Genomic DNA, 23,835 nt, shown 5'->3' on the forward strand with positions numbered 1-23,835 from the left:
CTGAACTAAATATTGCTCCCAGTGGAGATACTCGTTTGAGAGGAATTTTGGCATTTTGAATGCACTAAAACGCGAAATCATCCCCTCTATACATTAGTGGGTAGACACACTGGAGATGAAAGAAGACTGATATCCCTACTATTGCCTTTTTGTGCATTTTCTTACTGTACCTGTTTTTTTCCAGAACAATAATAACCAAAATGTAGCACCAGATTCCTCCATGTTCTAGTAATACACAGCACTTTCAGAGGTGGCCTGTTCCATATTCAGTATGCTACCTCTGATAATGGTTTTCAAATAAAAAGCACCAATTTCATTGCTGTGATAATGATCTGAAATTAGACAGTCATGGTACAGCTTATTTGCTAATGCTGGCCCAATTGCCTCCGTTTCATCTTCCTAAAACAAAGGATTAATAATTACAGAAGATAAATGGGAGCCATAAAGCACTGCAATACCCTCAGTCCCTCCACCATTTACTCTTTCGCCTGCCTAGCCATTTGGGCATTTCTATAAATTATTAACACTTGAAAACTGCTATTTCATTCATAAATAATTGAGAGTGAAATCACACAAAGGAAGATGTGCTACAGCACAGAGAGGCATGATGGGGAAGAACCTTAGTGGTAATTATTTTCATCCTGAACTGTACTGTCACCAGCCAACAGGCAGGAAAGAACATTGTGCATTCAGATGAGTATGTTTACAGTCTGCTGTAACTCTTGCTCAGTTCAGAAAAAAGGTCTAATCTGACTTTAAGATGTCATTAAAAACCCTCAGCATTTAGATACTTTCAGATGTGCCATTCAGGATTTAAAAATGTTCTTCACCTAAAAAATACGAGATGAGTAATATACATGTATATTACATGCAAAATATAATATGTTTTAGTAAAATACAGTTTATTCATTGTGGAAATTGGAGGCAAACAACAGTCATTTATTTAATAGTTCTTACTATTTATGTACAATATACACAACAGAAAATATTTTGACAGAAGCTTAGGAAACTAAACCATTAATTTCTGTGAGAAGACCTTATCATCACTTTCTTTTTATCTTTTTTCCATTCCTTTCAATCTCACAAAAACAATATTTCTATTTCACTGATAAAATTCAACTAACAAGGCAGTATTATCTGCCCTGACCCCAACAGTCATCAACACTCCTAACATCAGACTCGCCTTTGGAATAATTTCCTTTTTGCGTTCCTCATTTCCTCCACACAGCTTTTGGCTGTAGCTCACCCAATGAACTACCAGCAATCTGGACCACTTTAACCACAGCTGACCCTGTTGGCATTTTGAACTTGAGATAACCAAACTGTATTCGCTCCCACTGTCTTCGTATTCACATTGTGCGCAGGCCAGAGATGACGGTGTGGGATAAAGCTTGACCCTTGCGGGGCCTGATAGTACATAAACTGCTCCTTTATCAGTGGCCTCTGCGCCATCGCACACTCCTGAATCAGAGGCATCTCTTGTTTGGATCCTGTGGCTGTGCTCCCCATCAATAGGTCTTTCACATTCACATGGGCTTGATGTGAGATCTAAGGCTGCTTTCAGCAATGCATAACGTAGGCCTGCAGTGGATGTGAGGAATATTCAGCTCAAAGATGTGAGAGGAATATGCTTTTGTCCATCTACTGTAGCTAATTAACCTTATGTGTGCATTGTTGGTACTGAGAGTGGGCTTATAATATACTGTTAGTCCAGCTTTCCAAAAATTATTTATCAGTGCTTACATAAGAGAACAGTGGGGAGCAAAGATGTGTACAGTGTAGGCTGTATATTTATTAATTTTACTATGGTTCTAATAAACAGTTTGGATACCAGGATGGCCAGATACTGTATTTTGGATATGCTTAATGGATGCTAAATGGTTAGAATGCAAAGCCTGAGTGAGTAGCCAGTCAACATGTTGATTAGTGCTGAAGCTGAGTGCGCAGTAAGAGCTGTGCATTAACGAGTTTGTTTATTTAATTTATTTGATCCTGTGTGACACTTTTCAAGACCTGTCTTTTAATAGCATCAGACGGAGGCCCAATGGCAGGTGCTGCAGTATTCATACCGTCCAAGCACATAAAGTTCTGGTGCATTTGTGATTTAATGTAGAATCATTTTTGCAGAATGGCATTTTAGAATCATTGCCTCATTTGGATGAAGATATTCTATGCTTGCTTTCCAATTGGTGGATTCACATTTTTCAACTTTAGCTAATATTGTAAATTTTTTGGGCTATATGTTAAAAACAATATTTTTGTAAAATGTAATAAAATATATATGCATGTATACAAAATGCAAGACAAAACTTTCTTGCTTGCTTTCATCTCTCACAGGTCTTGATTTTGATGGAGCTCTGTGAACAAACTGTACTTCCTTAATTACCTCAGGAACAATAGGTAATTCGAGGCCTACCTTATCATCAGTTTGATGTTAAAGAATATATTTAAATGTTTTTTCTAGAATAGGTTGGACAGATTGTTGATTGAACAATGCTTCTTGTCTCAATTTCTTAATATCTAGTTTGAATATTTATAGAATTATTCACAAAGTATTCAGCAAGGACTAATGAAAGCAGTGCATCACTATCAATGGTTAACAGTTTTTAAAAATGTTCTCTTCTTCTAAATGTATGGCTGAGATATGAATTTTGAAACTATTGTTAACTATTGAATTATACTTCATTATATAGACGTGATCATGCAGTTACAAAAAAATTAATAACCACATGACATATGAGTTCCTAAGTACTCTTTATGCCATAACCACATGTACATTTTTCCTCAAGCAATAATTTGTACCAGCAATGAGATAATCCACATTGAATGAAGTGTTCCCTTCAATGAATTGCTCATTTCCAGCCAGCCAAGGAACTCAACGGTATATTTGCTCAAAATGAGACAGGAAGTTTTTTTTTTATTTTGCATAGTACACCAACCTCTGGGGAGGCTGTGCTCTACTATCTCTCGATTTACTGAGAAATCAGTCTTCCAGCGTTCCTAAATTTAGGTCAGGCTGCCAATGTAACTGGAGCCCTGTAACACAGACCCGCCTGGAGTTCTATTACTTAAGCACCTTTGATCGATCAGCGAATGTATAATTCAAGAGCATCTGGTGGCAAGGTTGTCAGTGTCAGACACGGTGTGCATGACTGATCTCTCCCCCTCCAGTGCTAGAAGTCGCAGAAGGAGTTAACTCACACAGACTGTCAGCTGTTACAGAGATGTTAGGGTAGAATCGGGAGCAGATATTACCAGAATTAGTATTCAACCTGGTGCATTTGCTACTTGAAGCTGCTTACCTCCCTAGAAAAGGTGCTAATGTTTCAGTTAGCTTTATTTGTTGAAGTGTATTGATTTTCCAGGTTCAAAGAGGCAATTTTATTTATGTAATCTTGTAACGGATTTTGGTTTTAGTTGCTCTAGGTCTGAACTTTAAGAAACTCGGTGTCAACCAATCCTTTCTTGCTGCTTTCAAGGCTTTGTTTGTAAGTGATCCATCCCACGAGGGCAGGGGTAGAGTCCTGAAAAACAACTCTGTCTGTCTCTCATTCAAGTTCTCGTATAACTGAACTTCCTCTAAGGTCTCATTGGAACTAACCAAATCTCTTTGTTGTGTTTGCAAGACCGTCCAATACTTTAATCATCAGTCGATTGACCGACAAAAGTGTCGAGGCTAAACAGTTTTTGCATAGACTGAAACTTAAAATGAATGTACTTGTAAAAATGTTTTGCCTCCTTCCTGTTAACTTGGTACAATTTCAAGTTATCCACTAAAATGAAAGCTGTTGCAGTAAAATGACAGAAAGAGGGCAATAAATTCTAGTAAAATAATTTATAGCTGTTTGAAAAGAAATAAAAATAAGAGGAAAAAGAAATTACTGATTAAAAATCACCTCCTGAAAAAAGTACTTATGCCGGGCTAACTATCAATTATGGTAAGTAAGTGTTTGCGTGAACTGTTGACCGGGATTCAATACGGCCTTTCAAAAATAATTTGTCCAGAATTACAGGAGAAATTCATTTCAGGAAAATGTCCTGGAAGTGTACTTTGATCAATTGTTTATGCTAAATTGCTTGAAAGAATAGCATCATTCTGCCAGTTACTGCGTATTCACTTTGTGCATCATCTGTACGTACGTGCTGAACAGCGCTTTGCTTGCATTATATCCTCAGTATTTATGGAATGCAAGCATAAGTGATATGTGAAATCTATACTTTGTCAAAATATATTTGATATCCCTCCTTCACTGTCTAATAAAGCAAGGGAAGCACTTTGCTATATTGGCAGAGGAGAAGATATTGACATGGCATTTTGGTGGCATTATGAAGCCAGTTTAATATCATTGTAATATTGTGTTGTAGCAGCATCAAATCATACATCATCTCTGGCATGAGGTGCAGGACTAAATGGCTTGATTGCGCTGATGCAAGTTTATGAAGGTTTGCTCAGTGTAAAAATAAAAACACGTCAATGGCATTTAATCCATGAATACAATTGTCTTGATTGTTCCTCATAATGATAACATTTTCAGTATCTGAAAAACAGTTTCCATTTTCTTTTACTTACTACAAGTACAGGATAAGACTGCAAAAGGCAACCTTTAAAATAGAGTATGCATGTAAAAGGCTGATTCTCTTTCTGTTAGATATCATTAAGGCAGCAACTAACAATTATATTTATTATCAATTAATCTTGATTTCTCTCAAGTGTCATAAAATAGTGATTAACGCGCATCACACTCTCCAAGCCCAAGGTTTCCTTTTTTGTTCAACCCACAGTCTAAAACCCAAAGACACTGCGTTTACTATCACATAAGACAAACAAAATCAGCAGATTCTCAAATTGATGTTGAATGTTTCTGCTGGCAAAATACCTTAAATTTAATAATCGGTTACACAATGTTTTTTTAAATTCACTGTTGCAGTGCAACGATTTGATTAGTCATAGATATTCACGAGGCACATTTCATTTCATTGTATAATCATGGAATGTATAAAGCAAGAATTTCTGAAAATATACAGCAAAATATAACTGACATATTACATGCATATACTGTAAGTTAGTGCCTATGCATGTGCACTTTGCTTTTAAGCCTTTCACTGAGTACCCAACATCTCTCGCTCTCTCTCTCTCTCTCTCTCTCTCCCATATGTACATACCTATATATATATATATATATGTATATATATATATATATATATATATATATATATATATATATATATATATATATATATATATATATATATATATATATATATATATATAGGTATGTACATATGGGGAGCATACAGCAGATTAAAAACACACTAGCTCCCTTCTAGCAGTGTTGCCTCCACACCTCTACTTTGTCCACATACACTCCCCTTTGGCAATGTGCAATCCTGAACTTTTTGATTGCTTTCTTCTACAACCAGCTTCATCCAGAGTATTGGAGGCATCCTCCCAATGTTCCTGGTGCTTGCCTTCATGTACACTGTGTGCATGACCATCAAAGGCCTGGTGCTGGAGAAGGAACTGCGGCTCAAGGAAGTGCTGCGCGCTGTTGGCATTCAAAATGGTGCCCTTTGGTCTGCAAGGTTCACAGAGAACATTGTTCTGCTCATTGCTCCCTGCGTGCTCATAAGTGTCATGGTTAAGGTCAGTAGAAACAAGTCGCTCAATGGAAAGTATCAAAACACAAAGCATCAACATGTGAATATAATGCATGTTTGCTAATGATAAATGCTTCCATACATTTCAGGCATTTTCGGCCACATTGCAGAAAACTTAAAAAAATAATAGGCAATGACATCATTGACATGGCATATATATCACGTATTGAATAATTTTTATGTTAAGAGATCATCTTTGGCCATAATTCCACAAAAAAAAAAAACGAAACACAGAAAATACAGTGAAGCTCACCAAAGCTGCAGGGAGAAAATAAGCATCTGACCAAATGCATCCAAGCAAATAATCTCATCCTCTCACGGGTCATTCAGGTCAGAGAATTGTTCATGCTTTGTGTTTTGGTATTCTTGCTGTTGTTAATCATAACCAACTAATGAGCACAGAATCAAATCATTATCCGTGATTCCTTAAATCAGCCTTCATGGGCTAATTAATTGAGTATGCAACCAAAACTGCAATTAAGTCAAATTAAAATCACACCAGTATTTGCCCTTTATTTCCTGTAATTGCATCACCTCTTCTTCTGTGCCTTACACATAAAGAAGGCTTCAAGTGAATGACAGATACTGTATATTTCCATGATTGCAAAGACAATGTTGTAGCTTTGGCCACTGGAACGCTGTGCACTATTTTGCATTATCGAATTTGCTGGGTAATAACCATGAGTGGGAGGAATAGCGGTACACCAAAGACCTCAAGTTGAGAGAGGGGCTCTAGTGTGTGGACTAAAATCCCTTTTGCAGCCCTGAAGTTTATGTTCTTTAATATACACTGCTGTGATTTGTATGAAAAAGTAAGATAAATTAACTGTTGGGTTATGTGAGACAAATATGAACACACAAGATTAATATTTGGCTTGTTTTTTTCCCTGTAACTCAACCAAAAGTTAACCTCCCAGAAATCATGAAATAATGAAATTGAGACTACTTGTCAAAGTGCCGTGTTTAGATTCCCTGTATTGAAACTTTCACCAGCCTTTGAACTCATGCATAATGTACACCAGTTGGAACAGTATGAAAGAACAATACCTAAGACAACCAAAGCCTATCTCAGCATCATCACGCTCATGATTTATAATGCACTGTAAGTACAATCATCTAATGGGTCTAACATCATCAGTCATTGGAGAAACTTTTGGACCAAAATGCAAAATGAAGTTGGTGTTATTCCCAGAAAAGAGGCTAAAGAAAATGTGACCAGCAAACAGTAAGTTATGTGCAGTATGTGTATTATCATTGTTCTTATGTAGCAAATGTCTATATACTGGAAACATCTTTTCGGTCGTGAATGTTTTTTAGTTGTTTATATACTGATCCCACTGTTGAATCAGTGATTTGGTGGGCTATAATGGACTTGCTTACCTTTTGGAATGATCCTCTGCTTAAGGATTGATTAGGAAAGATGCACAGAGCACAGTTATCACAAAAGGGAGACCCTTCGTGCCTTTGGTGACATGCGATGTAGCAGCATTATTGTTGGTCTTCTTTAGATAGAGCACATCCTTCAACGACTCTTTGTTTTGTAGGCGTTGTTCATGAAATAAAAAAGGATGGTTATTTTAGATTGGCCTAATCAATTTTTGCAGTTTAATTGGAAAATGCGGCTGGTAAATAAAAACTGATATTTGAACAGCTGGGTGAAATGTAATTTCCCATCAGCCTAATGTGTTTGCAAGCCATCAACAATTTGTAAACATTAATAACAATAAATTGAGTTAGTTGAGTGCCTTGGAGGAGCAACTGCATGCACGATGTGTATTCAGATCACAGGCCCATTCTAAATGATAATTTCACAGCCATTTTCAGGACATTAATAATAATAGCAAATCAAATGGTAATTATCATAAGGCTGTATCTGGATTAGGTGTGACAACAACCAGTTTTGTTATCTGCACCTGAGTCCTCTGTCATTTTACACTTGTTTTCTCTTCCATTATGGAGGAAGGTAATGCATGTATTATCCAGACGGATATATTTACACTGTTCCCACACTTGGCTCCCGTCTCAAACCTGCTCAATCGTGGGTTTGTTTGACAGGATTTTCTTTATGAAAACTAGAACTGATCAGTGACGATCAATACACGTTTCCTCTCCCAAGCAGTATGTCCTTGTTTTGACAACATGAAACCACCTTCCAAATGTTTTGTCATGTTTGCACTCTGTCATTAAAATTTGATTAATTTGTTGTGCACAACAGCACTGAGCGCTGAGAAAAGAATGCAAATGACAGCGTGAGAGACCACCTTCACAGTCGGAAGACAGCTATTGACATCTCATCAATCACCCATGCAAACAGGACAAAAAAAAAATTAAATTAGACATTATTGAGCCAGAAATTGATAGTGGTGCAGCATTGCGTTTACTTTAGTACCTAAGTCAGATTTTAACATATTTGTACTGATTTTGAAATATTTTTGTACTTCATAACTTCCATTTTATGGTGCTTTTTATTTCCACTATACTACATTAAAGGGGAAAATACTGTACTTGTTACTCAACTTATTTATTTGACAGCTATAGTTATTAGTTACTGGTATAAAATATGGTACATTGTTATATATTAAACTACCTATTGTCATTAAGACCACCTCCAACAGCTACAACGTTAAAATGCTGCTTACATGTACATGTTAGCCGGGCCATTTTGCCTGCATAATGAGTACTTTTACTTTTGTCACCTTAGCTACATTTTGCTGATACTGCTTACGTACTTTCATATAAGTTTAGTTTAATTTTAGTTTACTTTCACTGTTGTTTTTTCTTTGAGTGCTTCTTCCACCACTTGCATTTAGAGAATGTTGAACATGTTCAACAGTACTGTTAAGTGCAAGTGTTTCTGTGTAGGGACACTATAATGAGAAGTCTGTCAGTTGCCAATAGACTTATCGCCATTTACTCCTGGTACTAACAAGAAATCTGTATCTGAATATCTCCTCTGGAAAAGGAAAAAAGCATGTTAATGAAAGGTGTAGGTAAGGACTCCTTTGTACATGTATCCAGATACAGATTCCCATGTTAATAACAGATGTCAGTGGGGTTATTGTCTCTTCTGGTCTGGCTCCTCCACCCTTCAGGTTCCTCCGGTCTCTGGCAAACTCCCTCCCCTTATACATGACTTTAGCCTGGATCTACTCAGTGGCCATGATCGTTAAGGGTATCGTCGCAGAGAAAGAGGCGAGGCTTAAGGAGACAGTGAGGATCATGGGCCTGAGAAGTGCCATCTATTGGCTGAGCTGGGCAGTGTCCAGTGTGCTGCCGCTGGCCGTCAGCGCTCTCCTCCTTACCCTTATACTGAAGGTGATTTCAAAATTATTTAACAATGATTCAAGGAGGACCCAACACTACTTTTGGAGAGTTTTGGCTATCAAGTCTCATGGACTAATGAGACTTTTGTTTAAAAATAATGAAGATGTTAATTTGAAGAGAAACCTAAGCAGTAAAATGAGATCATTTTATTTGACGCCAACACAGTTGTACTTGAGAGTTCATTTAGTCTGTGCAAATTTAGAAGAGATTCTATAATTAACATTCATACAGTTCCATGTAACAGAATCCTCTATAAGGTTTTTAATCATAATTGCATCCATTACAAAAGCACCATTATCCTAACAGTTCAAGTGCCTCTTTGAATTAGGCTCGGAGAAAGACATCAGCATCATGGTGTAATGTGGGAGAATGGATGGATTCACGAGTAGCTCACTAAAATTAGGAGAAGGGTCCTCCTTCAAACTGGCAGAGTAAAAGAGTGACATATTTAATGACTTTCAGATTATGTAATAGAACATCAGTCAACCAGAAACATGTTAAGGTGTATCAGAAATAGATACACCAGATATTTTAACACTTTTCCAACTCTTTTACTCTGCCTGCTGTGTTGTAAAAATCTGCTTTAATAATCACATTTTCTGAATCTCCCTGTTTTTTTGATAAGTAATCTGCAAAATAACCTCATCTACCAAACCCTGAACTTTTTTTGGGTTGTTTTGACATCACATTTCTGTTTTTCTCCTCTTGTCTTTCCTTTGTTTCTTTTGACACAGTATGGCAAAGTGCTGCAATACAGCGACCCCTCAGTAATCTTTGTCTTCCTGCTGGTGTTCTGCCTGACCACCATCACTCAGTGCTTCTTCATTAGCGTCTTCTTCTCTAAGGCCAACTTAGCAGCGGCGTGCGGCGGCCTCATCTACTTTGTCCTCTACCTGCCGTACATCCTTTGCTATGCCTGGAGGGACGTCATGGGTTTCCGGGCCAAGGTTGTTGTGGTAAGTCCGTCTTTAGCTCTGACATGGTTTTTAATATCTTCCCCTGCTGTTATCATACATTAGGGCTGACTGGATTTTGAGTTATATTCCTAGGTTATGTTTTTGCCACTATAATCACTTTGACAATCACAGTCGTGTGTTCTTTATCCTTTTTCCTTTTCCTTTTAAATCGAAACAGGCACAAGTCTGATTAGACATGTGCTGGTTGTTATGAAAGGAAGTGAATTCACTCCTACTGTCAATAATATTTGTAAGAGATTTGCCTTTATTGTACCTGCACAACTCTTCTGATAATGAGGTGTGAAGTGTAGCTGCAAGATAAGTTTAGAGGTCCAGTGAAATTGAAATTGCAACACAAAAGCATTTAGGAATTGTTTTAAATATTCATACTGTCACTATGCATTGGTTTCCATTTGTTCTGACATATTTTGGCACAAACCTGAAGCATTTAGTTAAAACTGGACATACTCAAGTGACAGAAACATGAAACATTTACATAAAAGAAGAGACTAGACAGACACATAGTGAGGAAGTTGGGGATTTTCTCCTATCCTCTTAAGGGATAAAGATAAATTGTACACCATTGCTCAACTTTCAGTGTAGCCTTTCTGCGTGACCTTTATGGCGGTGCCAGTATCATTTGTCCTCAAGCTGTCCTTTCTGCAGACAAAGACACACAAAATCTTGAATCTTCATTGCCGTGCATGCGAGTGCATCTTCCCAGAATTTCAGTCAGGTCATGTTTTCTTGTTTGTCAATTTCAACAATGGGGTATCAGGTGCTGGGGTCGCCAAGGTACAGTCTCAGGTTACTTATTTATCAAATTGAAATAGTGGCAGTCAATGATAGCTTACATTGGCACCTGATAGAAGTCACTTCTGCTTTTATCTTTCATCCTTGGAGACTCTGTAAACCTTGCTTTGGCCAACAAGCAGTGCCAACATACCAGCTGAAATTGCTTGTCTTTGAGCAAGTCCTTTAAAATGATGTCATTCTTTTCCTTTAGGAAACTTTTCAGTTCATTTCCTTTTACAGACTGCGTCCAGGTTAGGTAGGCATTTTACATATAAAGCACTGCAAACCTTATTTAATCTCTACACAAAATGCCATTGCTAGGTCCTCCCCTGGCGCTGAGATTTTTCTCCCTTGCTCCAACTAGATGGATAGCCCTCTAGCCCTCTAATTAGCATGAGCAATGTTCCTCTGACCAAACCACTATCCAGTTCATCCTTACACTTTATCAGAGATGTGTGTGTGTGTGTGTGTGTGTGTGTGTGCAGAGGTTTCTCTCTCTCCTAGCTCGGATGAGACTACATCGTGCCAAGGCATACAAATTCTCCCCGACATTGTCCTTGATAATGAAGTCTTTAATCGGAACAGAATTTCAAAAGATCACCTGAATTTATATGAACAGTTTTTGATTGCAGCTACCTATCTGCTGTACTTTGACTATTTTCTGCCTCTTTTACCTCTAGTTTTTAATGAGGTAGAAACAAGAGAGAGCCAGGAGTTCTTTTATATTCTGAAAAACTATAAATATTTTCAATTAATCTTTCAGTCCTGGAAAAATCCTGAGAAAAATGGCAATCCCTGCAAAATCATTTAGAACATTTCAGATTTTCCTGTGCTGAAATCAATTAATTGATCTGTGCTATTGCAACATCTGGCAGCTGACTTAAGCATATGGTTGTTGTTTAGACTTTTTTGCAGTAATGTAACTCTTCTGACATTTAAATGTACAGTATAACGATTATTTTTATTAGATTAGATTTAGATTTTTTGGGGACTAGTAATTTTGTATTTATTCAATAGCATGCAGTATAGAGGCAGACAGGAAACGAGGGGAGAGAGGAGGAGGAATGACATGCAACAAAGGTCCCTTTGTTTGGTCAGAAAATGTCAGAAAATTGTGAAAAATGCCCGTACAATTTCCTAAAAGCCCAAGATGATGTCTTTAAATAGCTTGTTTTGTCTGACCAACAGGCCAAAACCCAAAGACATTCAAGCTGCTCATCCTCACATTTGAGAAGCTAAAACAAGGCAAACTTTGATATTTTTCCTTGAAATGTGGAAAATGGAAAAATATCAAAATAGATGCCAATTTTCCACCAATTGACTAATTAAGTAGACTAATTATTGCAGCTCTAGCATCCTCTAAATCTAGTTCATTCTGAGAAACACTTTTCAGACAGGCAGACTTTGTACTCTGACATTTTCAGGTAAAAACTGACTATTTTTAAAGGAAACTTTTTCAGACACAAACACATTGGTCTCTGTTGTGATCTTGTCCGTCATTCCAGCTCTATTTGTCAAAAATGTCCTCGGAAAATGACTTTTTAGAAAGAGCTGGAACCCTGATTACTCTTCCTCTTAACAATGCTCTTTGTCTGTAGCCAGCTGAATGGTGGCTGAATCTGCAGTTCTGACATGTGTTCAATAGAGGGGGCTTGTTTTGTCTGTGTTCCAACTCATGCCCTTTTCTCAAAAGCCAAAGGAGTGGTTCCTGTCGTTTTGTCAGCCGTTCATACAGAGGTCAAGGATGGTTGCCCACTAGCCCTGCTGTCACCCCTCATCTACTGATTCACTGTTGATTGCTTGGCAGTAGATGGGCAGTGGAGGACAACACAGGAAGTTGCCAGCAGTGTAAGCAGCCAGGCTAGAGATTTGGCGTCACTGCAGAGCTTTTCAGATTCTCTGCTTGGTAATGTAACATCGGGTAAATAGTATCCATGATGGTTCGTCTCTGAAGCTTCAGCAAATGTTTCTGCCGGAGTGAAAATGCTGTGAGCAAATGAGGCGTGATAAAACAGCTGGCAGGCAACATGGCAATGCAGAGTGATAGGCCATGGCAGATGATGTCTCATGAGCAAAGCATCATTTCCAATTTCCTCCAGGAAGTTGGTGTCAGGCTAGCTGTTTTCTCTTGTTTCCAGTCTTTAAGCTAAGCTAAGCTAACCTGCTTATGGCTCCAACTGCATATTTAGCTTATGGACTTGAGAGTGGTATCAATCTTCTCATCTAAATCAGCATGAAAACAAATGAGAGTTATTTCGCAAAATGTATAACTACTCCTTTAACTATGGATGTTTCTACTTGCAACTCTGTCATTCCCAGAGTTTATTGTCATGTGTGGCCTTTGGCTATGGCTGCGAGAACTTTTCCAAGTACGAGGTGCAAGGCATCGGTATTCAGTGGTACAACATTAACAAGAGTCCAGAAGAGGGAGAACGCTACACCTTCATCGTGTCCATCATCATGATGCTCTTTGATGCTGCTTTCTATTGGCTGCTCACCTGGTACATTGAGAATGTCTTTCCAGGTATTCATTTTTAAGCAGATTTAATCAATATTATTTCCATTATTATTATTTGTACACTATCTACCACTGCCATATGTAAAAATCTATGGAAAGATGCTAAAATTTGGTGTTCTATTTTATTCTTCTTGCATGAGATTCTCTCCACTAGTCCAACTTAAATCAATAGCCAATGCAGCTATCCTAACAGGCTAGTCTTAATGCTTTTCTCATCGACTCTAATTAAAAGAAGACAGGATTTGTGCCAGGTTGTCAAGAGGAAACATACACTGTAAAGTACCATATTCCCTCAAGCCAAGCTGTTATTAAAATGTGAATAATGTTCTCTGCGCTTGATCCCAGGCCAATATGGAATCCCTAAGCCATGGTACTTCCCTTTCACTGCATCTTATTGGTGTGGGACAGCCTCAGTGACTGACATTGACCCCGACTTGCAGAAGGACTCCACTGTACATAACGGTAAACAGCCATATAATTTTCACTTCTCATCTGTGGTGTGTAACTGTAGTGTAACATATCCAGTTATTATGTCTTTGTCAGATTCTGAAGTCATTTGCGGAGTAAGTTAATTGGGATGGGTCGCAAACAAACATTAGCACCTTATTTGTCACATAGGGTGATAATAGAGCTTGGTGCTTTGTGGGGAAAAAGGCGAGTTTCAAGTTAGGAACTTGTTAAAAAAAACTATTTCCAATTAACATTCAGAGTGAGTGAGTTGGTTATTTTTGTCTTGTGCTTGGCAGTGTTTTTTTTTTTTTTTTTTAAAGCCCAGAATGTTTCACAATATGAATTAAAGGAAAAGCAGCATTTTGTGTGTTTGTCAACCATATTATTTAAAAATGGCATGTTTTATACCAATGTGTACAAATGTTACTGATGTAAACAACTTTTTGGCAGCATCAATTAATATTACTAAGTGTAATTTTGTTGTTATCTTGAAGGGCTACCTTTTTGTTTACATTTGGATCGTGGTTTGTGTCTTTAAAAAACATTTATATTCTTAATAGATTTTGTACCTGCTTTTATGCTTGCTTCTCTGTTTATATGTGTGTGTGTTTATGAATGAATGCATGTGTTTCCAAAGAGTATCTGGAGAAACCACCACCCAATATGAAAGCAGGGGTCTCAATCCACAATCTTGTTAAAATCTACAAGACTGGAAAAAAGCTTGCCGTGGACGGACTGAGTCTGGACTTCTACGAGAATCAGATCACATCTTTTCTCGGCCACAACGGAGCCGGAAAAACAACCACAATGTGCGTTGCATTATCTATTTCTCCCATGCTTTGCCACTTGGCTCAATATTCATGTAATTTCACAGGGTGCAACTAATCTAACTTGTACCAATGCCGACTGTACTGTAGCTACATTAATTCAGTGGTCACTGCTGTCAAAGAGTGATATCTTCTGAGAGGACGTTTATCACACAGAGTCAGCTGTTGTGTTGATAGTAGAACTCATCTAATTGCTGTTTAAAGAATAGTGGAAAGGTTGGACGGGGTTTAGGATGACAGGAAATAACTGAAACCCAGTGGCCCAGAAAGAATGAGCGAGAGAGAGAGCAAGTGATGCAAGACTAAGGGCTTAAGGGAAGACATCCGCTCTGAGCAACTGTAACGAAACATAACAGAGCACAATAACAGAAAGGACAGAGGAAGGACTCTGTCACACACTGAAGCTCTGTGTGGATGCATTTCCAGAGCACAGTATCCATCTGTCTGTGAGATGCAGTGTGTTACAATTGGTTTTGTGCACACCATGTAGCTTCTTTGGGGATATGCAGAGATTTTGTCACATCCCAAATAGTTAAACTACCTTTAACCAAAACAATAAATAAATAATACATAATTAATGACCTAAGACTAAATACAAGTTAATGGAGATGATACGGACAGTCATTGCTCCAAATCTTCTGATACTGCAGTACAGTACTTTATGAACATTAAATTGGAGCATCTTGAAGAAGTAGGACATAATATCTGTTGACAGATATGTTTAAATGGAGCAGGAAATATAACTAATTCAGCATTATGTTCAGCCAGCTTCTTCTAAGTTCCAGGTGCTCCTTTTGAGTCACAGCTGTATAATGCCAAGATTAGATCATTTATCATGATGTAAAAATTATAAAGAAAACAGCCAGAATTAATCTCTAAGCTTCGTAATCAGTATATGTGTGTCTTGTTTATGTCTTTTTTTTTCTCTGTAGGTCAATTCTGACTGGACTGTTCCCACCTACATCAGGAACAGCTCTCATCAATGGATATAACATCCAGACTGACATGGACAGCGTCCGAAAGTACTTGGGAATGTGCCCACAACACAATGTCTTATTCAATGAGTGAGTGAATTTATACCTACCTTGGTGTAACCATAACAGCATCAGGGAGTTTCAACATGACAGTAAATGCACTAAAAGAAAAATCTTGAAGAGCTCTAAATGCAATTAAGAGAACATTTTATAGTTTCCTAATTCCAATTAAAATCTTGCTTAAAATATTTGATAGGATCATCTGACCCATTACGCTGTATAGTAGTGAAGTAAGGTATGGGGTCCACTCAGTCATCATAGCTATACCTGTGGGCACAAGCATCCCACAGAATCTTTACATGCAGAATCCACCAACAAATGCATGTAGAGCAGAATTAGGCAGATACCCACTGATAATTAACATTCAAAAGAGAGCGCTCAAATTTTTTTATCACCTTAAATCCAGCCCCCTAGACGCCCTCCATTCCAAAGGCCTCCAAACCCAAGAGCTGAGCCCAGAAAAGAGTCTCCTATGTCAGCTGGTGCTGAGACTAACTGTCCCCTCTCAGACACATTCTGACCAGTCTCACAACAACACTGCTTTCCAAACACCAATCAGGGTAAACCAAACTATAACACAATGTAAATAAACGTATTTGGAACATTGGAAAGAAGAAACTAAAAGCCAAAGTAGATCAGAACATTATCTGGCCCTAAAAAGAGATTATGAATTGGCAGAATATCTCTCTACTGTCAGCGACAGAAAGCAGAGACAGATCCTAACCAAGTACAGGCTCAGTGACCACATAGTGGCAGTCGAAAAAGGAAGGCAAAAAATCCTGGCAAGGATGAGGTTTAGACAGAGATGCACTTCCTCCTACAATGTAAAACATTGAATGAAATAAGGAACGTTTATTTTAATCTCAGATTTCAAAGAACTGATTGACCTGTCAAAATTAAAAATACTCCTAGGAGAAGGAGGCAGGGCATTTCTTCCTGCCCAATATGTATCAACATGCCACAACCTGAGGGACAGTGAATGACCTAGACACACACAAACACACAACACACACGCACAAATACATGCATAGGATATACTGTATATAATTAATATATATCAATCTTAATGTTGTGTTAATGTTTATATTACTGTTAATGTGTGCTGTCCAAATATTTGGACTACTTATATTTTGATGCTTTGGCGACATTGTTCTTGAAACTTTCATGCCAATAAAGCCCTTTGAATTGAATTGAAATTAGTAGATCCTTCTTTGTTCTCAACTGGTCATTGGTATAACCCTGTTGTGCCTCTGGTGTATTTTAAAAAAAGAAAAAAACAGATCATTACAGTGCAATTTAATCATATGCATAATGAGGGCTCAGTCTTGGCTTATGTTTCACATCAACACATCATTATCCCTTTCCCCTTTTCTGTTAAAAAATGAAATGAAACTCACTCGGTCCACTACATTGCTCCTAACAGCATTGTTCCCAACCTTTTTTTATTTCACCTTTAGATTCCCCTCTATTTCTCTCTCTCCACAAACTGATTACCTGCAACTCGACACAAGTCCTACATCATAATTATGGCTGATCACCTGCAAATTACTTTCATTAATATTAATACCAGACAGTCAAAAGCATCTATATTAAGTAGGGTTAAAATATTCACGCAAACATAGAGGTAGACATCATGACATATTATGTTCTCACCTGTGAGGCAGTTTTGATGAAATTCAAGACTTTTCTTTACATCAGCTCACAAAAGTACACTTTGAATGGAGCTGGATCACCTCGCAAGATGCATTAATGCAACATTTCAGACACTTTTGTCACTCTTACCTCCTCACGTGTCAGTCAAATGGGCGTTATGTGATTATTTTCACCTTTACAGGCTGACAGTGGAGGAGCATATCTACTTCTATGCAAGGCTGAAAGGACTTAGCCGCGATGAGGTGAAAATTGAGATGGACCAGATGATTAAGGATGTTGGTTTACTACATAAGCGGAAGGATCTTGCTAAGAACCTGTCAGGTATGTTAAAATGTTTTGGATGTGTGTATTTCAGTGTCTGTGCTTGGTGCATTATTTTCCCCTGGGAAGGAATATCATCTGTAGGTTATCCTTTCTATTGAGGATAAAGCAGCCCTGTTATGCCGTTCCTCTGCCAGCACATGCGGCTGTCTCGACGTAGACATGCACTGTACCTGTGTGTCACAGGTTGTAATTCATTGTCTGGGGGGCATGAGCAAGTCCTGCTTGATAAATTGTCCCCAGTCACGGATTGCTTGTGAGCAAAATCACTGAAATATGACTTTCAAGGTTGATGTATGCTGACATTTCCACTACATTAGCACTACATTGGATGCATTTTGAAGAGCTTGCTATGAGAGTGGAGACTGGAATAACCTGAGTAAGGTGTATCTACTTCTCTGCCATCAATCATTTTACACCATACAAAAGACAATAAAACCTGGAGAGGTGCATCTCGACACATTTATTCCATAATCAGTTCCCAATATTGTGTCCATTTTACATCTGAAATCTAATGTTGACAGATGGTTGTGAAGGATTTTTCACTGATTACTGCCAGAATGTCTACTACCCAGGACAAAGATGAATAGCCATGTCATAAGAGCACATGTCCAAGACAAAATATATTACTAAGATGCTGTAGCTGAAGAAGATTTTTCTGTCTTATAGGTGGGATGCAAAGGAAGCTGTCTGTGGCTATAGCATTTGTCGGCGGCTCAAAAATCGTCATCTTAGATGAACCTACAGCGGGAGTGGACCCCTATGCTCGCAGGGGTATCTGGGAACTGCTGTTAAAGTACAAACAAGGTATTGGATCAGTGGTAAGAGCCAGGGCTCCAGTAAAGGCTTTGTGGTACCCTGTGTTTGTAGAATTGACTGCAATGCACAGAGCACATGTTTGATCTCTTTCAAACCAAGAAACTTTCCAAAACTGAGCTGAGCTCAAGGTAAACTTTTAACTGACACAGCTCAAATGTATCCAGTATGAGAGCTGTTAAGGTAATGAACCATCTAGAGCAGAGTAGAAGTTATTTTTTTCCGCCTTGCTCTCTGTGACACTCAATTGTGGGTGGAGAGAAATTGTAATTTGCACTGGAACAGATTGAAATGAAAGTGAAGACAAGTGAATCCAAGAAGCTTTAATTGACATTGCTATTTAACAGAGTCCCTAATTGTCTGCCATATCAGTCAGCTTGTCACTCTCTGGCCTTATATACTTAGAGGTTGCTAGTGGCTGTAAGCAGAACATGCACATTATAGTTACACATAACTCTCAACAAATGTCTAAATGTTTAATGTGCATTGAGTGACATTCCGCCCTCACTGTGTCATTAGCTTCTCTCTCTCTAATCAAGTTCTTTCACTCCAATTGGGAGGCGGAGATAACTCTGGTATAATGAGAACACCCACATTCTTCTGGCCGGTTGAATGAGTCATGTTTTCTGCCTCTCCAGTCTTATATGCACCACAGTGTTACTAAGGTTTGTCATTAAGCAAAAAAAGGCTACACATAGTCTATTTGTGTGAAAAGGCTGAAATTGGACTTAATATTGTGGTTCTTCATAGCTAATTAAATCTGCTGTTTTTTTTCACACAGACAGGTTGAGCAGATTGCCCTAAGTGGGTATTGTTTTGATTTAATTCAGTAGGGGCTTATTTAAATTACTCAAGGTGCAAAGGAACATGTGCTAATATGTTAAATTAAACCGTCAGTGTACATTTAAGATGAGTATGCTTAAATTATCTTGTAATAAATAGGGAATGTTAAATGTAAAATGCTAATATGGTGGCATGTTGGTATTTGATTATTTCTTAGATCTTTGCATTGAAGGCGGCTTTTAATGTCTCTTTTGTCATGTGTAATTAGGAAATTACCATAGAAGGTGAAGATTTAAAGTAAAAATGAGCAAATTATGAATTTTTAATTATCATTCATTACTGGAAGTTGATTACTATTAAATTACCCCACTCATGTTATAAAATGGGCCTTGAGGATGATATTCATATAATGGATTTTATGCATTCAGCCTTGTGCCTTCAGCCTTGTGTGTTTTTGCTGCGACAGCATCATTTTATATCACCTGATTTATTGATTATAATTGATAACTTTACCAATTTAGAAGCATTTCTTGGTGCCCCGTTCTCTGTTCTTTTTTATTTTTACCTTAAATAGCTCTTTACTGCCACATAAATATGACATTTCATTTGACATATATGCACATGATACACAACATATGATACCAACACAACATGATACCTAACATATTTTAGATGACATAGCTAATGAAACTTGTCATCCAAGGATTTCTTCCACTGACTTACTGAATTTTTCATTTTAACAACTTGTATCAGCAGCCATGTAATGATTGGAAGTAAAAACTTTAGCATCCTAGAAGTTAGTTATTAGGATTTAATTAGTAGTTATACAGTTAAATAACAAACCAGCTCCTCCAAAATGCCACAAACATTATATTACTGTATAGCAGCATCTTATAGCATCGAGCCTCTTAAATCCCACGCTGAATACTGACACCATGAGTGTTGCATTTAGGCTGAGATTAGACCTGACACATGTAGGCAGGTGATTCAGTTTGTGAGAAACAAGGGGTGCAAAGAAAATGTGGGAAGCAGTTCATTTATTTTAGAACACACAACGTTAATATAGTTGTTTTTCGTCACTTGTTTAACACAACTGAAATATATGAAACATACAGTAACAAGTTTTGATCTGTGGCATTCAATTAATTGATTTAATTATTCAGTTGTTATTCAATTAAAATAATTAGGCTATATTGAATTTATCATTACAAGTCTTTCTTCCCAGACTGACAAACCATTTATTGTAGACTCTGATAGTAGCTGCATGCATTTTTAGTATTAGTTTCTCTGGCAGTTGTAAAAAATTGAAGTACCATGCATAATAAATGTAGGTTGAAGTCAATGTTGCAGTACAAATGGCATAAAAATGCATCAGCCTTTGTTTCTTGTATGTAAGTCGTTTTCATGACAAAAAGCCATTCTGAAGATTTTTTAGGGGGTAAAAATGCTAATGTTTTAAAATCAAACCTCTTAAATAAAATGTTTTGCAGCAAGCTGTGAACTTTCAACCATAGTATTTCATCATATAACATTTAACACAATACTCACACAGAAAAATTTTCTTTCAACCGGTGTAACCTTCAGCAAATAGTTAGATTCCTTGCACAGTTGTGCTATTAAGCAGACTACATTCAAGTGAGATTCAAAACATTGAATCATCATTATTGAACATGCAGCTGCATTGTATTATATTTGGTTGCTTTTAATTCTCCCTGCGGGTTTTCTCCAGGAGCTCCAGTTTCCTACCGCAGCCCAAAGACATGCAGGTTCGGTTAATTGGCGACCCTAAATTGCCCATAGGTGCGAATGTGAGCGTGAGTGGTTGTCAACTGGGATCGGCTCCAGCCCCCCTGCCACCCTTCAAAGGATAAGCGGGTATAGCCAATGGATGAATTGATTGCTACAAACAGCAGTTAATAGAGTTTTGTCCAATAATTCATCTTACTGCAGATGTACATAAAATCTGTCCAACTTTACTCAACCACTGTGAAATCCATTTCTATCAACTTGATTTAGAGGGAACGAAGCTAAATAACAGAAACCAGATTTCCAGCCTCACTTTGCTGAACGTACTACCAATTTACCTGAACGCACTGACTCCATTTTGATATATCACTTTGTGCTGTAATGCACCACAACACACTATAAATCAGAATACCTTTGTGGGCCATCTGCAGTCCAAAGACATTTATTTTGCTCCCAACTCACAGATGATGCAGTGCGATTTGATTTTTTATTTTTTTTTTTCGTTGTAAACCACAACAAATCCCCAGGAAAATCATCTGTGAGTTTGAGCATCCCATTCAATATGAGCTGGCTCAGACAAACTAAACCTCAAGCAATCTCCTCAACCCACCCCCTTCATAAGCATAGCTTTTTCTCCCCATATGTTAAATTGACTGGGTTGTGGGGATTCATTCATCTTGGGCATTTTGTTGGAGTTTGTATATAGAGGGATCCAGGCTTGCTTGGCACAGCATAAGGCAGCAATACTTAACTAAGAAGGGATGGATTTAGCAGCTCATCTGGTGGCAGGGCACAAAAAAGGAGGGGAGATGGGAAGAGGGGAGACAGAGGAGAAAATGGCTGCATTGGGCTACAGTTAATGACCTCTGACTGTGTCCTTGTCCCTGGGATAATGTGACCTGCGAGGATACAAATTTAACTAGCTCAGTGCAAAAAAAGCCGCCAAGCTCAGCAGAGCACCTGACCTTTTGCAATAAACACCAGCAAATTCAGTGAAGAAAGGGTGAAAACTCCATCCAGTTAGCTACTTACTGAGAGTGCATCTCCTTGCCGTGTTTTGAGCACTCCATGACGTGCTGGTCAAACAAAGGAGTACCTTCAGCGGAAGACTCATCCCCCCAAAAAGTACCACAGGAAGTCATTCCTGCCTGTGGCCATCAAACTCTTCAACTCCTCCCTCTAAGTGTTAGAGGGAGGAGTTGATCATTACATCTTTGCTATACTTGACATAATTGTGCAATATCCTGTGTTAATACTCCTGTGCAATATACTCTTTTCAGTTTAAAATTCCCTATTTATTGATATTGATATTTATTCATACCTCTATTACTGCTGTGCAATATCTTCCGTCTCATTATAAATAAGCTACACTTAACTTGGCAGTTCATGCACTATTACTTTATGCCATATTATTATCATCAACCAGTAAACCCACTTTGTACACATTTATTTTATTTTATACTTATACCCACTTGGTACTTAATTTATTTTCTGACCTGTATTATAGTGTATTATATATCTATCTCTCTCTCTCTCTCTCTCTCTCTCTATATATATATATATATATATATATATATATATATATATATATTATTTGCTTAGTACTTCTATTCCTGTGTGCACTGACGTGATAGTGAGCTGCTGTAGCAAAAGAGTTTCCCCTCTGGGATCAATAAAGTATTTCTGATTCTGATTCTGAATATGCTTGATATGGCACACCTGTCATCTCTGTAGGGAGTTGATGTGATCCGAAACTTGCTTTTCAGAATTATATCTTAACAAGATTACAGCCATGCTATCGTCACTGTGATTCTGTACTTAGGCACAGCTGTGCTTTGAGCTACATGCTAATGTCAGCATGCGAACATGCTCACAATGACAATGCTTAACAGGGTGATGTTACAGCCTCATAAACTTTGGAATATATTTTTGCACAAAACGAGGGTTGTATATTTTGTCCCCCATCACTTACATTGAAAGCACATTAAGAAGGGGTCTTTTAATGGCCAGTATGAACAAGAGGAATGATTACAGCAAACAAAACCTGTTTCAATGTAGGTATGGGCACCTGACTATTGTTTTAAGACAGACTTGAAAAATTGTCAACCTATCTTTTAAGCAGACGTAATGTTTACTGTGTTCACCATCTTAGTTTAGTGTGTTAGCATGCTAACATTTGCTAAGTACAGTAGCACTAACCACAAAGAGCAGCTGAGGCTGATGGCAATGTCATTAATTTTGCGACCAAAGTATTGAACAAATTGAAATTTTCCACCTGATAATTGTGCTAGAAGAAAAGTTAAGGCTACAGAAATGATTACAATTACACCATTACACACATGGGGACGCTACAGGAAAAGTCAGGGGATCAGTAAAGTCATTAGGATTCATCCTCTGGGGAACATGGATATCTGTACTAAATTTCATGGCAATCCATTCAATAGTTGTGGTACTTTAATCTGGTTTTAAAGTGGTGGACTTTCCAGCAGACCAGCATTGCCATCCACAGAGCCATGCCACTAGCATGGATGCAAACGCCAGCTGTAATTACCATTTATTCTGTGAGTCTTTTGGTCTTACTAACTGTCAAATGGGTTTTTTTTAAGTAATTATCTTGAGCTAACACAATCTTTTCAAAGTTACTGATACTGACTTCTAAGCAGGTTTCTTTCTTTGTCACTTAATAAAGTAATCGGGTTAAATGTTTTCGGCTTCAAAACATGACTTTATCAAAAGTTTCCCAGTACTCTGTGATACTGCTTTAATGCCGATTGCAGAGACATGACCATGCTGTGACTTCATTACAGATCTAGCCCCTTTTCTGATTTCTGGGGTATGTGATAATTAATATGTGTTATCTGATACAGCATGATATGAAAGGATTAGAACACCTGTGAATAACCTTGCAATGCATGCTGTAGTTGTCATTGCAATTGTGCTAAGTTTGATGCCTC

At 37.9% G+C, this 23,835-nt stretch overlaps 1 protein-coding gene across 5 annotated transcripts in view; it reads left to right on the forward strand.

Moving 5' to 3' along the window:
* Nucleotides 1–23,835, forward strand: part of LOC122870371 (phospholipid-transporting ATPase ABCA1-like) — a 165,570-nt gene that overhangs the window by 58,770 nt on the left and 82,965 nt on the right. For 4 of the 5 annotated variants that reach the window (XM_044184497.1, XM_044184495.1, XM_044184499.1 and 1 more), the window contains exons 15-22: nt 5,422–5,644; nt 9,717–9,938; nt 13,053–13,257; nt 13,597–13,713; nt 14,339–14,510; nt 15,461–15,592; nt 17,397–17,536; nt 18,206–18,343. In XM_044184497.1, the coding sequence (XP_044040432.1) occupies nt 5,422–5,644; nt 9,717–9,938; nt 13,053–13,257; nt 13,597–13,713; nt 14,339–14,510; nt 15,461–15,592; nt 17,397–17,536; nt 18,206–18,343 (1,349 nt within the window). Of the gene's footprint in view, nt 1–5,421; nt 5,645–8,750; nt 8,974–9,716; nt 9,939–13,052; nt 13,258–13,596; nt 13,714–14,338; nt 14,511–15,460; nt 15,593–17,396; nt 17,537–18,205; nt 18,344–23,835 lie in introns of all 5 variants that reach the window. The other variant, XM_044184496.1, reaches the window with a different exon arrangement.

Source organism: Siniperca chuatsi, linkage group LG22, assembly GCF_020085105.1.
Source record: "Siniperca chuatsi isolate FFG_IHB_CAS linkage group LG22, ASM2008510v1, whole genome shotgun sequence".
In the NCBI taxonomy this organism is placed as follows: Eukaryota; Metazoa; Chordata; class Actinopteri; order Centrarchiformes; family Sinipercidae; genus Siniperca; species Siniperca chuatsi.